Genomic DNA, 18,010 nt, shown 5'->3' on the forward strand with positions numbered 1-18,010 from the left:
TAAGATCTGTTTTGTTAAACTATGATATGAGCAGATACATAAAAGACTGCTAATTTCATGAAGCCAAAGACTGTTTCTTTTCATGTGCAGAGCAAGAAAACCAGGCTGATGAGAAGTTAGCTCAGTGGCCTGTGTTCCCCTTCTGTAATTTTATAGCCTTATTACCAATTTTTCCTATGGAAGAACTTGGAAGTGCTGATAGACTGAGTCCTCAGTAATGAGCCATTCCCCAAGAAAGTCATCTTTCAGTTTAAAAATTCAGCACAAGCTGGACAACCTTTCCAACTGCTAACTGGTGTTATATGTAATTCAGGAGGTAAATTTTAGCATCTCAACTTCTGAACGGCCTGTGGCTCCACACTAGACAGAGCTGTGGCAGAGCAGTAACCCAGCCTTCTAAATCCATGAACTAATTTTCTTGTTGCACCAAAAAGGGTTAAGGGATTTTCTTGTGTCTTGTAATATCCAGGAAATTATTTTTTAGGTTTTTTTCCCTCATACAGGGAAGCAAGAGGATGAACTTGAGCAACAGAAGCATGAATAAAGGGCTGCCGCCATGGCCATGCTAAAAAAAGATAGCTAATCAGTTAGGCTACATATTTCTATAATTGTGAGATTGGTTCTAGGCAGACACTGAAATTCATGCCAAAGGGAGTTTCTAAACTTAAGATTTTCAAATATTACAACAACCTCTTCTTGCATCAGTTCTTTTGTATAGATGATAGTTCAAGTTTATTTTACAAGGAGGTCAGTATTATTTTTACTGTAAGGAACTGACTACAAATCCAAATAGTAGCGCTTCCTCAAGTTCATGCCACAGGCCAGAAATGGGATTTCTTTTCCTATCTTCAAGATCACTGGTCAGTGATATAATCACTATTTCTCCCTGAATAAAGGCCCCCCACAAAACTCAACATCAGTATTTGCTGATATTTTCTGTGGTTATTAATAATACTCAATAAAGCAATTAGTATACCTGTGGAACGCCCAATTTTTTACAAGCATCAAGAAAGTTTTCAACATTTCTTCGGCACTTTGCCATACTGAGTTTAGGCTGTAAAGACAGGATGTTAGATCTTCATTATATATTCATGAAGGATTGTATATTTCTGATGCAAATTCAGTTACAGTTGATAAAACTCAAAACACATTCTATGAAGACTCAATATATGAAAATAGCTGAAATTAAACTTCTGAGTCTTGTTTATTGCATCTTGCAGAAGAATTAAAGTGAGGCATGTAGCCAATTAATACAGTAAACATGACTCGCGGTATTTTAGTATTGAACTTCACAAGCTCGTTTTCACACAAGATGGAACAAAAGTGAGATAAATGACTTACCACTGCTGGCGATGGTACGTGAATGCTGGCAACAGAACGTGGCCTTATGTGATTGGCTAAATGGCAAAGAACTACTCCATCCATCAATGCTGCTCCAATGTCATCAGGCAAAATTACTTTTAACCTTGATTCAAGATTCTATTAAAAAGTCCATAAGTAAGTTACTTTCAACATTAGCTACTTTTTAATTTTAAATCCAGGGTATTTTAAAGGATTCACTTTTAAAAGGCCATTTTATTACTAAAGTGAAGTAAATGTAGTCAACTCATGCTTTACTGAGTACAAGTGTCCTTTTCTCTTTATCATTAACCATACATTGCCTTCGTTTTTGTGTGTTTTTTTTTAATGATGCAACTACAGACATTGAAAAAGACATTCAGCTAACAACTACCATGATACATAGCCCTCAAATCCATATGATGAACTCCCCTCTTATAACAGGAAAGCACAGAATTTAAGGACAGAAACATCAGGCTGAATACTGTTAGTGTGCAGAACTTGTGGGTTGAAATGATACACAATTTTACTAGGAGGAAAAGAGGGAGAAAAAAAAAAAAAAAGAGGGAAACAATCACTTTGGGCATGACTATTTCACTTCTACAGATGACAGTTAAATAGCTGAGGAAAGCATGGCCAAGAAGTTCCCACACTTGTGTTGCAAAGGGAATGCTTTTTCCCACGCCAGCAACAAGCCTTCACTGCTCAGGAAGTGAATCAGACAAGACAGAAACAACCTTCATGAAAGTCACTCCCCCAGGAATAGTACTGTCATGGAGAACAGAGCTGCTTAACTGTTAAATACCTTGAGCACAGAAAACTTACTGGAAGTCTGAAATTTACATCCCATTCAGTATTGTATAACTTGTAGCAACCTTCTACACTCAAAAAGCATTTGGCTATTGAGAAGACTATGACCATCTTTCTTCAAATATCAGCAAACACAAGCAGACTTACCGTCTCCTTAGGAAAACCTAAAACTTCAGAAACTGAAAAAGGTTTGGTTTTTTTTTAAATTAATTTTTCATTTCACTTCATTTTTCAGCTAAAAAACCCATTTTGTTCCTGGTTGGTGTTTTGACTGGACCAATGATGGACGAGTACAGCCTGTTACATGATATTCCTCAAACAAATATCACTACAGAGATGCTTTTGCACAACTGTAATGATTTGTATGCTTTTATTATAAAGGTTTAAATTATGGCACAGAGCAAACTAAACACACTGCACCCATACAGTAAATAATGGTACCTACATTGCGAAGCTGTCTTATTTGTTCCCTTTCTTCCCTTAAATGCTCCATTTTCCTCCTCATTGTAAATCCAGGATCGACTGCACCGTAGTCCTGGCGTGATGCACGGATGAAAGCTATTAAACATCAGTGAAGTTAGTTTTCATAATGCAGATTAAAGAAATACAATGACTAAAAATCTACCATCAAGAATAAAAATGGGGAAAAGCTGCAAAACTTCCCAGAACACATATATTTAAGTATCCTGATGTAAAAGATGCTGTCTATGAAGCTTTTAAATAAAATACACAGATTGTCTTAAGTGCAAATAGATAACTTGAAAAAATATGGAGATAGAATTGACTTCAATATTCAGATATCTGTTTGAGATATACAACTTCATTTGCACTTTTAAAAACATATCTTGCAATCTAGCTTTGAAAGTATTAATTGTAGTTTATTTTTAATCAAGTACAAAATCTTTACAGAGTCTAAAAAAAGGTCAGACCTCCCTGATAGAACTTACAATGAGACTTAAAATATATATACACACACACAGAAGCACGAGTGTTAGGTGTGCATATTCAGAGACACAATGATTGCTTATTAAAGAATTGAAAAATATGAAACATCACATCTACAAGTTCAGAGTTCTTTAAAAAGTAGGTCTGTTAATTACATTCACTTTACTATTCATGGTCAGAAAGCCTTAAAATGACAATTATTTTATAGAACACCAGCAAATAAAAACTCTTCTGTAGCAATACTACTGCATCCTTAAGTATTTTGTCCCATGCTGTTGAGTCAAAAAAAAAATTTAAAACTTACACCTTTATAACTTTCTATATTGTTTCTAACAGTCTAGATTTTAGCAAGAGATCTAACAATCAAAAATGACAGAAATTTTATAGGTACTCTTGAAAATCACTGCTCTTATACATTATAAGAGTATGTGGTTTGTATACAGAAAAACACAATTGCATGTTACCAGCAGTATCTATGGAAGCATCTAAAACCACTAAAATTTTGGCTTGTAACTAAGAAAGAAAATGCCATTCGCTTTCCTAGAACTGAGTGAAAGGGGTGCTGCTGTTTCAGATGTGAGCTGGCAGCGGCTCCTAGGAAGCCTACTACCCCGCTATGAAAAGATGGGCTGGAAGTCCTAACAAGCCTGCTTCCTCTTATCAAACCTTCCTGCAGGCAAAGTTGCACGTAGATCACTCAGAAGCCTCTAAATGATCACAGCCAGGCATGCAACTAACCTAAGTATCTCTGGCACAGAGAGAGTTTCACATAAGTGCTAACAAATCTGAAGTGATTTAGAGGCCCTGAAGAAGCCACTTGCATGACCTCAGCCAGACATACTCTACTACTGATGGCTCACAGGCTAGTATTAAGGAAGTCAAGCTTTGCTACCATAAACACTGAATGAAATTCAACCGAAGAGCTGACATCATTCTTTCTTAATGAATTTGCACAAAGACTGTTCCCTTAAGAACGAACAGCCTTATTAACATGGAAAAGGATTTCACAATGGCTTTTCCAAACTATGTTTTATACTGTTGATATCTGATATTCGCAGAAACACTTGCAAACAAAAGAATACTGTAACTAAAACAAAAAAAGTATTATTTCAATCTAGATTTCAGAGGACTGAAAGTCTGCTTTAGACAATACAACTTTCTTACAAGCGTATGGCAGAGTCTTGGAAGAGTCTGGGTGCAAAACACTAACCCATAAAACTCCTGGCAAAACTCTGCTCAAAGCATCCTTTCATAGGACAAACTACAGAAATCTACTTCTCTTGAAAACCTCCCACCTTAGCCATCATGTCTCAAAAACAATTGCATGCTGTTTTCCTGTTCTTTGACAGTGACTAAACATGCACAAAATAAATCAGTGAGGAAAACAATTTTTAAAATAATTTAAAAAAAAAAAAATCACTGTGCAAACTTGAGGAACTTTCAATTACTCCTTTACCAAAGCAGCTGTCTATGTCTTTCCAAGTACTAGACTTGCAATAAGTACACTGAGTTGATTGCTGTACTGTGGCATCTCTTCATATTCATTCCAATTCATGCATCTGCTATCCTTACCGTCCATTCCAGCCCAGGAAATCTGTTCTATCTGTTCTACCATGCTATGTTAGAGAACAGTAGCTGGAGAACAGCAGCTTACCTGACCTTGGTTTGAGACCAAATGGACCATGAGTGTTACTATCTGTCCTTTCATAATCCTGTTAAAAGAGACAAAGTCAATTTTCTTCCATTCATGACAAGAATTAACTTTTATTCCCACCAAAAAAGTGTTTAAATTATTTTTGCCTAAGAAGTGAGCCCTTCTGCTTAACTCTAACACACTTTTGAAGGGGACAGTATAAATAAATAGGATGAAAGTAACCTCACTATACATAGAAAAAATTATCTTACTGAGGAAGAAAAGCAGCACCACATTAACTAAAATCTACTCAAAAACCATTTCAAACTACTTCAAACCATGTTGTGAACAGAGTTCTAAGCCAGCTGTAAGCAAATGCAAATATCCACCCAATGCTTAGCATCAAAATATTTCTTAAGAAATGTTTACTTTCAATTATGAAGATCAGGTTTTTCCTATTTCACCAGCTAAAGAGATGCACATGGTAGTTTGGTATGTACATGAGATATCCTTATTTCAACTCATTTCACTGTATTTGGGAGATGTTCTCATTCTTTTTCCACAAGTTCCTTAGTGACATGAGGTAGAAAATATTGCAGCCACAGTGAGACTACATGGACATTTCTTAGAAAGGAAAGCAACCGGTGAATGAAGCTGCAAGGCTGCACCACAGACGTGACAGTCAGAATCGTAAAGGATGAAACTCCCTAAGAACTGCCAGTACCTTTGGGTTCCCTGTGATATATAAAATATTAAACTACAAGTTCTACTTAAAATCCTCAGGATGGTTAGTGCATTTTGCCTTCAAAATATGGCAAACTTGATTTTTGTTTTATTAGCTGTTTTCATTAAGAAAGATGAGACAAAGCAATAAACCTTTCTACACACCAGTCAAAAAAAAATCTAGGAGAGATCAGATGGTTGCAAAGGTAAACCAAGTTGTAATATCTGTCTCTAGTTTCTATCTATTTATGAATTTTTATTATGATGAAGCATTTCTAACTTCAGTTCCAAGGGAAAATAACAGCTTTATATCTGCATGGAAAACCTGGTGACAAGTAACACACATAAAGAAATGTTTGTTGAATGAAAAACAAAACCACAATTTGTACCTCAGACGACACAGGAGACTGTGGGGACACATTAGTATTATCACTGTCTTGCTAAAAAGAAACCAGAGATGAAATTATAAAAATGAAAATTATGATTTAACAAGAAACATGAAATTATGAAATACAAAATACATGAAACATGCAACATTTGCCAAGTACGTTGACAAACTGGCAGTAACTCAATTTAAAAACATGTAAGTCAAGGAAGCATTGTTCACTGTTTGTGTCAAATACTACCTTTACATTTCCTCTGCTTGACAGGTGAATTAACTTTCCTATTACTGAAGCAAGTGAATGTTCTACTTTTCCCAAGTACACAATCTCGATGACTTTTTCAAATGAAGCAGTATAATACTTATTTCTACTATGGCTTTGGAATGCAAAGTTTGTTTGCACATACTCAGCCATATTCTCCAGTTCTGTGACTGTGGCTCACAGGTGTTCATAAAAGACAAATGAATAAAACGTTTTCTTAAATACTTTACACACTATTTCTCACCTCCTCATTTTCATTTCCACTTGAACTCTTTCTGGAAGACTTATACTGCAAAACACACACAATTAGTACTTTAAAATGGAAGTATGGTTTTCATTTGAACTAAATGGCTTGATATCACTCAGATGTTAATTATTACTGGTGAAGCTGCTGAGAAAAAAAACATGTTACAGAATCAAGGGAGCAAAGAAGAAACAAAACAGGAAATGAACATCTAGTCCCCAGGCTAGTCAAGATCTTCATTATGTTGATGAGAGGGTAAGAGTATTTTCAAACTAAGTACTTTTATAACATGAACTCTGACTGCGTATGACAGTTGATCCAAGTAAAAAGATCTCAAGTGCTGCTCTGAAGCATGATTTGTTAGAAGTTATGCAATCTGTGAAAGTTACTTTTATAATATATTTTGTTATGTAACTTTAAGATTGATTACACTTTGAGAGATTGACCTGACATTGTAAAAAATTAAATTTAAAAAATAAATCAAGACTTCCTTTACAACTTCAAAGCCTGATCACATCCTTTTATCTATTTAAGATCAGCACTTTTTCCACAAGTTGGTCTGATTCGTTGCACACTGCCTTTACCGGTGTCCCACTTCCCTATTATCCTAAAAGTGGGGGAAATTGAGGTACTGAAGGAAGAAATTTATACAAGTGGTATTTACGAAAATAATTGTATTTCATTGTCTCCAGAGTAAGCGTACAAAAAAAATGAAAAAACCCACACAACTAGAATTAAAAAAACCCATCAATACAAAGCTCTGATAGATGCGTTGTGGGTATATGGCTGGCCTACCCATCTCTGTTATATAACACATAACTGGCTAAGTTAAAAGACCAACTCTGGAACTGGAAGGATGGTTTTCCTTCAAAGATTTGACTTTTAGGGGTACATATAGATTTTACTCAGAAGAATTTCTTAAAGATGCCTAACCTGCAATGCTGTTCTTTAATATTAATAAACATGCAAGCTTACAAAGCTCTTATGGAGTTTTATTTCTTAGTTATTCATAGAAGATGCTTGTCATCTTCAAAGTTATGAGCACTGCTGGGCTGTAAAACTGAACCGCTTTAGAGAGTTGAATTTTCAACAGTTTCTGAACTACATGCTGAACAATGCTGACAATGATGAACAGCAGCTCTTCGGTCTGAATTGAATTCTAGGACAAACAGCCTTTGTTAGCTATCCTACTGCTGTTCATTTTCTGTGCAAATTAAACACATCTTTTGAAGAGTGATTAAATAAAGTGTCAATTGTTGGTTTGTGGGATTCTTTTGTTATTATGGGTTTTTTAGTGGTTTGAGGGTTTTTTGTGTTTGTTTTGAGGAGTTTTAGGGAGGGGTTTGTGGATATTTTTGTTTTGTTTTGTTTTGTTGTTGTTTTGGTTTTTTTAAACCATGCACAGAGTGCAGGTAGTTCTGGGGTCAGGCAGAGCCTATTACATATATCCAGGGACTGGATATTTCTCTTCTTAGGTATATTTCCCGTAAGTTTACAGTACAAAGGAATATATTACTTTGGCAGCTGATAAAGCAAAGCCTCATCTTCTATGCCCTGCAGACCTTCGCTGCCAACTTGTGCTTATACAGGCCTTTGGCCAGTTCTGTGTTCATGTTCTTCCACAATAATTAACCATATCAAAGCAAGCACATAGTAATTATTTTCCATTGTGGATATGCTAGCAAGAATTGCAGCTTGGATGTAGCTAGGATCCAAAACAACTACAAACTATTTCAGAAAATAAAGCAGCACAGCATTTTGGTTGATAAAATTGTCTTCAGTGGTAAGATTATTTTTACGTATTTAACGCAACAAAGATTTCAGGTTCCAGAGAGACTTTGGTGCAATGCCACAAGCAAAAGAGCTCTGATTCTCATGGGCATTTTCCTACTCTTCTGTGGCACAGTACAATTGCACAATGAAATATATTACATGTATAATAAAGATGCTCTATAAATATTTCTGGAGGTTGATCCAAGTAAGTTTTCCTTGTTCTAGTGACACTTGTTGCAGCAATTTGGCATGTATTCTTAAGATAGTAATGTTTGGCAGTACAGATATTCAATGAGCTTTTTTTGCCAAGAAAACATGGGCACAATATGAATTGTATTTTCACTGGTTTCTCAGAACAGCAGTGGCACCTATTTCTTTTTACCCCAGTTTGCCATGGAAGACAGATGTCATTTCACCTGCTTATTTGCCTTGGTTTTGCAAATGAAACTCAGTCATACAGTACTTTTTGTTACTGGTACAGTCTGCTTAATTCACTTTTGAGACATGTCTATAGTTTATGTAATATGCTGTCAGGTATTTGCTTCCATCACAGAGCTCAAAACTGCAGTCTGTACTAACATTTACAGACATCCTTTAAAGCTATGAGGAATCACTAATGCAGGTCTTCCATATTGATAACACAACTGTTTAATAAGATAAATGACTGAATCCTGTTTTACATAGAAGTTTCTCCCCTTCCTCTCAAAGTCTGCAGGGCAAAATTAATTAAAATTGATTTAAAAACCCTGGGAAGAAGACACAAGTCCATAAAATCTTCAAGGAAAAAAAAAACTAACAGCTTCTGTAATCACAAGAATGTATCTGAGCTGTATGGCACACACTGTTTTTCCTAGAATTTAATTTATTTGAAGTTCCTTAGCATTTCATAAAGATGTTTGATGGCAAAGACTCAAGAAACTAATTTAATGAGCGACAAATTTAATTTTAACTCAACAAAGCACTGGTCAGGATTTTCCAATTTCTCAGCCATACCCCTAACGAATTTTATCTAATGCTGCTATAACAGCTCATCTGTTTTTTTTAATAAGCAGACACTGACATCTGGTGACCAATGATACACACTACAGCAGCAATGTAATACAGAGAAAATTTTCCTCTCGAAAATGCAAATCGATACAGTGAGAACCAAAATGCATAAATCATTCTTATAACCACACTGCACATAAAGGTAATCTATATTTTCCTCGTACTACCAAAAAAAAACCCCAAATCTCAAAATGGATGGGGAATGACCAATGACTGAAGATTAGTTTCTGGCTTTACCAGAAGACAACTGTAAATGACTTCATTTTTTTTAAAGGATAAACAAAGTCTTTGGTCGATTTTTTCCTCATGTTTTTCCTGCACTCTCACATTAATCTAAATAAATATATATATATAAATATATATAAATATATATATATATAAATATATATAAATATATATATATATATATATATATATAAAAAATTGAAATCAAAAGATCTAAATAAAAAAACACAAGTTACATGCAAAATTAAAAGCATGACAACCTTTGAGGTTTCCTTACCTTTAATTAGCTATATAGTTTCTTCTACACTCATTTTAAAAAAAGAAATGTGTCATCCACCCACACTCTCCCCCATTACCTTGAAATACTCTTTTCTAATTTGTTTACTTCTCCTCCTTTCTTCATTCTGCCAAATCACTGGCTGTGTTTCTGGCCAATGCTGCTCATCCATTGAATCCTTCTGGTTTTCCAGTGGCTATAAGGTTCAGAAAAATTTCTACGTAAAAGGTATATATACCTTGTGTGCATTAAAACATACTATTATGAACTAGAATTATGAGTTTTTTGACGCTCAATTTAGCTTTACGACATGAAAGTGTTACCAGTCTTGATGGTGATTCTGGCAGAAAACACTTATTTCATATCCTAAAACATATTTCATAGAAGAAAAACAATCTATGAAATAATTCTTAAGAAAATTACACCCTTTTCTGCACTGAGCCTAATTTTTTCAGGTATGTTAGGAAGGCACCCAAGACTGCCATAAATAAATTTAAAATAAACAGTTAGAAGTGTTGTTAGCCACTAGCGTATCTAATTTCTCAATCTAAATACTGACTGCACAGAAAAAGAATGGCTACGAGACAGTTTAAGATCTGCTGGTCCTATCTAAAAGGTTATACACGTCAACTAGCTGTGAAAATAATCTCTTTCAAAGCACTGTATTATGCAACATATTCTGAAGAGATAGCTAAAATAAATTTATTCTTAAAATAACTATGTCTATTTTATGAAAACTTAAAGCAGACAATCTGAAGGGACCATTTCATAAGGCTAAAACCCCATTTCCAACTATTTCTTCATATCAGAATATCAGGCCATTTGAAGCAATTGTAAATACCTAATGGATTAAAATCTAAAATAATAAAAAAAGTACTCTCCACAGTTTCACTGCAATTTTATCACACCATGCAAGCTTCTCAGTCAGGTATGGGGAATGAAAGACCTACATAATTCAAACCATTTAGAAATTAAAAAAAACATTATCATGAGGCAACAAAATTTATATGTAGATGAATACTAAAACCAAGTAAGTAAAACTTACTAGTTCCAAGATCTTAAAGCTAGCACCATATGCTCTTAAAGCAAAAGGCCTCCACTACGTACAATTCAAATTATCTTGAAGCATAAGTTCTTCAAAAGTTTTGTATTTTCCACAATTACACACATATAACAACTGTGTGTAAGTAGCTGTATGAATGTGTAAAGCTTTCTGCCAGAAATACAAAACCAGATACCAAAATCTAACAACAACAACAAAAATCACTCAAATATGAAGCCACCACATTACCACATTTACATTTGAGCATTTACCTGCCAGCTGTATGGGGACACTGGGGAATTCACCTCATCCGTTGAGACACTGAAAATTAAGATAAGAGGCATTATGAAATTTACTACTTTTTTGTGTAGTCTAAACCCAAGTTATTTTAAAATATAAAAAAAGTGAACACTTAAAAAGCAGCTTCTCTGCAGCACTACAGTATTTTTCAGCTACCTGTGTTGTATAAGGATCTCACAATGTGGCTAAAAAGTATGATGTTTTTACTAAAACCTCAAATCCTGTTTCACTCTCCCTTACCCTATGCTATCAATAGGTCTTCCACACTACAGTACTTTATTCAGATAAAGCTTTTTCTTAACCATGTTGATTTCAAGATTACTAATGCTGTTTCATTTCTCAAAGCAACCAGTGCAACATGTTGTTCAAAGCTGACAAAAGATTGATCCCTACAACTTTTGAAATACTAACATGGTTCATTTCATTGTTAGTTCTGTACAGTAAAGTAGAAACTTAGGCTAATAGGGAAGGAAAAACATTTTTAGATGGGATAATGAAACTGCAAAATCTCAACAAATAACACTCTGCAACGTCGACTGCCTGAGATTAAAGTTCTCCAGAAAAGATGTTTAGATTTAGAGTAACTTCAAATTTTTCCTTGAACATCTTTCTGTGAAGTTTGCTTCACATTCTGCTGGCTTAGAAGCTGTGCAGTGTACCAAAAGGCTAATAACTGCAGATTGTATGCAAGAAGGGCATAACACCCTGAGAAATTATATTAAATCCTAAAGGGAAAGCAACTAGTCACTTAGCTTCTGCTACTTTGTATTCCTTTTCCCTCATTTTCCTTGCCTCAAACCAATAATGCCATTTTTTAAAGCTGTTAGGCATAGGATATTTGTCTGAATCACATCCAATAGCTTGATAAGCAATCCAGTTGAGAACTGCAGCAACTGCAGCAATGAGTAAGTCGTTGATACCTATGTACCTATTAACGGCGACATGTTCTGCAAGTGTAAATTCTTTAGGGAAATGACAGTCTTTCTACTCTCTGTATGTTACTTATGCAGTGTGTGATTTGGGTTCCTATATATCAGTGCAATAAAATATAATAATAAACACATAAAAATAGCCTGCAATATCTACCTGCTCTTTTGTGCACATCTCAAAATTAAGGAGGGGATGGCATGGTTGAGTTTTTTTTGGGGTGTTTCTTTGTTGTAAGTCTCATAACTGTTTCTGTTTCATTAACAAAATGGGGAAAGGTAAATTTAACCTTTCCTGGATTACCTGATAATATAAAGGCCTGACATAGCTCTCCACTACAATAGGCGACAGCACCCCAAAGAACAGAAACTATATGTTAAGTAATCAAGGACTAGAAAGTTACAAATGAAAAGGAGTAATAGTTGCAGCATGGTTCATGTAACCACAGGACATGTGTGCGACTAGCTCTTTAAAACCGCAGATACCAGTAAGAGAGAAGACAGTCAGAATAGGATGCATCACACCCAAATATCTACACTGTGTCTTAAAAGAACTGATCTAGGTTTCCTTAAGGAAGGGGGGGAGGCTGAAATTTGCTAAATTCTCTCTCACCAAGTAGTCAGAAATGGGAAGCTGTGATTTCCCAATTTCCTAAAGACAAGGTATTTTTACAGTTGGTTTGTGGTGGTTTTTTAATTCAAGGAAAGAGCATAAGTACATCTCCTGCAGACAATGGATTCCTCATTGACACATCTTTCACAAACAGTAAAGGTTTTGCAGGCTGAACTCCCAGCAACAGCTGTTAAGAGCACAAAAGGACTGCCAGGGAGAAAAATTTAGATGCCTAAGCTACAGTGCCATTTTACGTAACACAATCTAACACATCCACACAGCACTTAACGATGGGAGACATGATCTTCTGGACTGGAACTGGTTATCTAAAACAACACTGAATGCCTATCTTTAGGCATCTGAATTGCTGCCATAATCAGACCCACAAATTAGTTTCTGGATGGTATCAACTTTCCTGAAGGCTCAGAAGAACAGATTATTTTTATTTTTTTTTTTTTAATCGGAAAGAAAGCAGCTCAAGACCAGATTATTTGTGTAGTTTCTATTTCATCTTGAGCTAAAAACATTATGACAGAAGGTGACAGTAGCAAAACAGAATAAATATGAAAATTAAATTCATAAAATATTGAAAGATGTGATACATTTAAGTATATCAATACCATTTTTCAGACTCCATTGGCTGCTTTGGCCTGTTCCTTGTGCTTACTGAAACCGAATGATTGAGAAGCCTAGAAAGAAAAAAATATTTATTTAAAAGCTTTGTAGTTGAACCATTTTCTTAGAATATGTTACTTTCACTGCGTATTATCTCCTGTAAATAAAAAATTTTGAACATTAAGGTAACATTTTCCATAGAGTATGTATGTGTGTACACATATGAAATCCAAGCCAAATCCTGCTTCTATTTAAATCAACAAAAGTTTCCAGCTCTTGAAATATTACAAGTTCTGAATTTTAAGGAAGTAAAACTTGGTAACTCAAACCAAAATGAAGCCTCCTCTTATTTTTCCTCCCTAAATAGATACTATTTCAACTGATCTCACACCTTTGTAAAGTTTTGCTGCCCTCAACACAAAATGCCCTACTGTCCATTAAAATTCTAAGATAGTCAACCTAATGCAGACAAGAAACGATACACAGATTGGGCACAAGAAGTCAGTCAATAGGAGCAGGTAAGAACATAGCTGAGTAAGAAACACTGCCAGTACAAAGGAAATGCAGGGAAAAAGGAAAAGTGGAAAATGAAGAAGCACAGGCTAAGAACTAAATGAAAAGTCTAATGCAGAAAGGAAGCAATGGAAAGTCAATTTTTCTAAACGGTAAACAGTCAAAAAAGCCAAAACTTACACAGAGATTCAGAAATGTCTTTTCATCTGGAAAACATACCACACATGTGCACACACAGGAAGAAAATATGAGCTATTATGAATGTTTAAAGTGTTAAAATAACAAAACAATCAGTAACACTTAAAATTAAACATTTTCAAGAAGTGTTATGTTGAACAGTAACTAGAATGAATAATTTTGAATTCTCTGAGGTAGTAATGTTACACTTCGACACTGACTTCATGTGCAGAACTGTGATCAAAGTGGATTTATGCTGAATTATACAGAGAAGTAGAATGTACTAAGAATCAGAAAGAATTAGAAGAACAACAATGGAAGTAAAACAGTAGGCACCTTTATTTCATTACATAGAGCACTACAAGCATTAACTTTTAATGGCTGATGATCTTTCAATCAGACTTCTCTGTTTATAGTGATAGCTTTGGGCTCAGTAATCTCATCTGTAGTTTAAATCTCCCACTGTGTGAACCTCAATTTAATGGGATTATGAGAATTTAAGTCTTTAAACCAACACAGTCTGCAGCATTTACAGTCTGTAGCATCTGCTCCCTACATTTTGTCTTCAGAAACTTATTTTGAGGGTGCATTCCGGAATTAAATTACACTACAGGCTGAAGAAAGTTACAAAAAATTAATATTCAGAGCACAGATTATCAAAGCATAATATAAACATGCTATTTTAAAGTCATTAATTTTTAGAGAGAATTCCCAATTAGCCTTATGTCTTCCAACTGAAAGCTATGAGAAATTCAAAGACTTTGTACCAAGATGTGACCATTGCAATAGAATATATTTTTTTAAAATAGACATTTGAGTCATCTAAACAGTTTGATGTAACATGTGCACCAAAACTGACACCAGTGTAAATTTTATGATTGGAACACAAGCCATCTCTTTTTTAGTCATTATATGAAACAGCTTGAATATGTTTTCCTTACTATTCAAACATACGTACACAGGCACTTTTCAGCTATGTTGTTTCTATGAAATATGTATATAATTAATGTTTGAGTTTATTATAAACTAAGTCTATTATAAACAAAGTATACTTTGTAAAACCAAGACAATCATTTTTGAAACTTCCTCTTTAAAACCTGAAAAATACTGATGGGGAAGTAATAGCAAGTTCAGTTTAGCAGTCACTAGTCCAGCCAAAGAAATCTGCATTTCCTGTGGAATAAGGAACTTGGAAGTTTTCGGTTACAGAAAACAGTGAAGAAAAAATATGAATTTACTAAATTGCAGATTAAGGAATTCATGGCAAAATAATCTGTTCAGCTGGAAGAGGGAATAAAAACCCCATCACTGCAGTCATGTTAAAACTGTCTTTCAGGAAATACAATGCAAAACTCAGTATGCAAAAGGAAAGTGTAAGCACCTCATATGCAGAAATCATACTCTTCTAAGTGTGGTGTTAAATGGTGCAAAGATTCCAGCAATGTTTCCATTCATACTACAACTCATCAAATCCAAATTATGTTTTTTATTAAACAGATCAATTATCAGTATCAATTACTGATGTCATACTGAATCACTGAGTAAGAATTGTGTTACTACTGCCATTAATTTCCTACTTACGGTTTCCACTAACCACACAAATTCTGTTGCTACAGAGGCAGCATGCAAACTATTATTTTGAAAGGGCTCTAAAAGTCAATAGGAATTCTGCAATGTAAATTACTCAACAGCACACACAGTGACACATACTGATATACATTAAACTGGAAATCCAACATTGACTCATTTTTCTAGTCATGCAAACCTAACATCTACTGCTGACTAGATGGGAGAGAAAGGTGATGGCAAGACCAATTACGGTACTGAAAAATATTTTCTAAAGTTTGAGAATTTAAAAAGTAGATTCTCAGTCACCTATACTTTCACATTTTGAGTAAACATCACGATTAAGGGACACAAATGAAGTGAATGATGGTAATGCTATTTTAAAGTTAGCTATCTTCAAGCGCAAACAAGTACTACCTAGGATCCGTAACATGTTACAGTGACACACACAGAAAAAAAAGTTGGATTTTAAACTCATTCAGGAACAGTCTACTGTCTTTACATATGGCTCTGCTTTGTGTTCATAAACTGTGCTCTTAGGGAATTAGACAGTTATAGGAAATCACTGCTGTCAGGTAAGAACCCATACTTAACTTTGATGCCAACTGAAACAGGCTCATTTGGAACTAATGAAGATTAAATAATCTAAACTATGCTTTCTTTTAAAAACCAACCAGGAGTATCCACAGCAAGTTACAGAGTTTCAGCTGATAAGGTAACGAAGTCTGAAATCACTTGATTCATCACCTATGTGTCAGCATAACCTACAGAGCCCATTTCAGATTTCTTACTACCTGTATGGTTTGTGTACCTGCAAATGCTTCCCTCATGGCTGTCAAATACAAACCAAGTTGTGACTGGTCATGTTAATTTGGAAGTGATCACTTTAAAGCCAAAATATCTTTAAAAAAAAATATTTTGCCTGAGATTCTATGCTTGAAGTATCTATTAAAAACAAAAAACTGAAGAGAAAGCATGTCAAAAAAGTATGGGAAATTATGCTTCTAAATTTGGACTCATTTAAGTGTTCTTTGGAGATTTGCCTAATTAAATATTTTCCTTAGATAGTATTTCATCTTAAAGAACAATAAATGCATTGCAATCTATTTTTAGTAACAAAATATCTTAGGCTAACATAGCCTATCCCTTTACTCTGTTGTTCAAGAAATGGCCAAAATGTTTCTTTCATCCACAATTTAACTTTGGAAATCTGAAGCTCTACAAACCCTTTATACCTTGATGCACGTCCTGCCGCCCTCGTCCTCTGGAAGAGTTTTTCACTGAATGAAGTTCTATAGCTTAATGGCCTTCGTCTGTATTCATATTTCATGCACACCAAAGCCAAAGACGGAAGAAGGAAGCAGGATAGATTGATGGGAGAGGACAGGGAAGTCATTAGCATAGCAAGCAAAAAGAAAGGAGACTGCATAATATTTTAAAAAGCCACACTGAACGAACAGAAATATGATTAGCGAGAAATTATTTCACGATGTGCACTTTTCTGAGGATTCAGTTTACTCAGATCGAACATATTTTCCACAAACACACACAGAAATATCTTTACTAAACTTCTAAATATTACTCTTACCGCTGTTTATGGCAATAAATTATTCATTCACAAAACTATGGATTCAAAATCAGGGCTAAATTTTATAGAGGTGATCTTGCCCTCATGTACTTAAAGATACACAAGCAAGCGTTAAAATATAAATGCTAAACTAAAAAGTAAACCTTAACAATAGATTGCATATTCAAGAGCAAAGCAGAACCATTAGCAAGATGAATACTTTAAGATACAACATATGACAAGTAAAATTTAATTTGCAGTGCTTCAGAAGAGGAGTGGCTTGGTATTTCAAATTACTAGATAACCAGGAAATATTAAAACCAAACAAGATCACATGCAATATAAATAACCATCATATAAAAAGCTAATATAAGAAAAAAAACACTATTCTCTCTTGAGTAATAGAATAATAAAGGAAAATTTAGCATTCCTAGCCCTTTTTGCAGTATTTTTGGTAATAAGGCTGTATCAGCATTAAGATTTCCTTCTTATTTTTCCCTCCCCAATATGAACAGCCAATTCTTAAATACACTGCAGAGTTCTAAGTAAAACCTATTTTATCTCAACCTCCCATCTTCCCACCCCCCCACTGCAGCTATTGTATTTAACTAATATAAAACACTGGTGAATTTTTAAAGCTCTGAAGTTTATAATATCAGGAAATGAATTTCTCTAATGTGTATTTCATGTGTATTTCAACTATCTTAAAAGAAAGACAGCGCTGTTCATTGCAGAGAAATCCAAAGGAAACAAAACCAGTATTTAAGCTGGCATGAAGTTAAATCCATTACTGTGGGATAACAAATAACTTGAACTATTTTAGTTAATGAACTACTAATAACTATAACTTTTCCTTTTCAGGAAAGAGCTTACTCTCACCAAAGTATATCGCTGGGCATTTGCCTGCTTGGTAAAGGAAGCAGAGAGAGCACGGTTCCTACCCTAGCCTGTCCACATCCTATGCAACTCCAGGTATTCCTTCCTGCTCTTTGTTTTACACAGTTGTTAACTTGTTCTATTACATTCCTTTAA

The 18,010-nt window shown here is 34.7% G+C and overlaps 1 protein-coding gene across 4 annotated transcripts in view; it reads right to left on the bottom strand.

Moving 5' to 3' along the window:
• The window catches only part of LRCH2 (leucine rich repeats and calponin homology domain containing 2), a 36,943-nt gene that overhangs the window by 9,248 nt on the left and 9,685 nt on the right, over positions 1-18,010 (bottom strand). For 2 of the 4 annotated variants that reach the window (XR_003398386.1, XM_026848355.1), the window contains exons 11-20: positions 16,647-16,724; positions 13,161-13,229; positions 10,974-11,022; positions 9,739-9,855; positions 6,338-6,382; positions 5,839-5,889; positions 4,748-4,805; positions 2,594-2,706; positions 1,342-1,479; positions 977-1,054 (exon numbers count right to left, since the gene is read on the bottom strand). Coding sequence is in view for 3 of the 4 variants with exons in the window: in XM_026848355.1 (XP_026704156.1) it covers positions 977-1,054; positions 1,342-1,479; positions 2,594-2,706; positions 4,748-4,805; positions 5,839-5,889; positions 6,338-6,382; positions 9,739-9,855; positions 10,974-11,022; positions 13,161-13,229; positions 16,647-16,724 (796 nt within the window). In the remaining variant the exon portion in view is untranslated. The remainder of the gene's footprint in view (positions 1-976; positions 1,055-1,341; positions 1,480-2,593; positions 2,707-4,747; positions 4,806-5,838; positions 5,890-6,337; positions 6,383-9,738; positions 9,856-10,973; positions 11,023-13,160; positions 13,230-16,646; positions 16,725-18,010) is intronic. The other 2 variants (XM_026848358.1, XM_026848357.1) reach the window with 2 other exon arrangements.

This window comes from Athene cunicularia (genome assembly GCF_003259725.1).
Source record: "Athene cunicularia isolate RWA chromosome 4 unlocalized genomic scaffold, athCun1 chr4_part3, whole genome shotgun sequence".
In the NCBI taxonomy this organism is placed as follows: domain Eukaryota; kingdom Metazoa; phylum Chordata; class Aves; order Strigiformes; family Strigidae; genus Athene; species Athene cunicularia.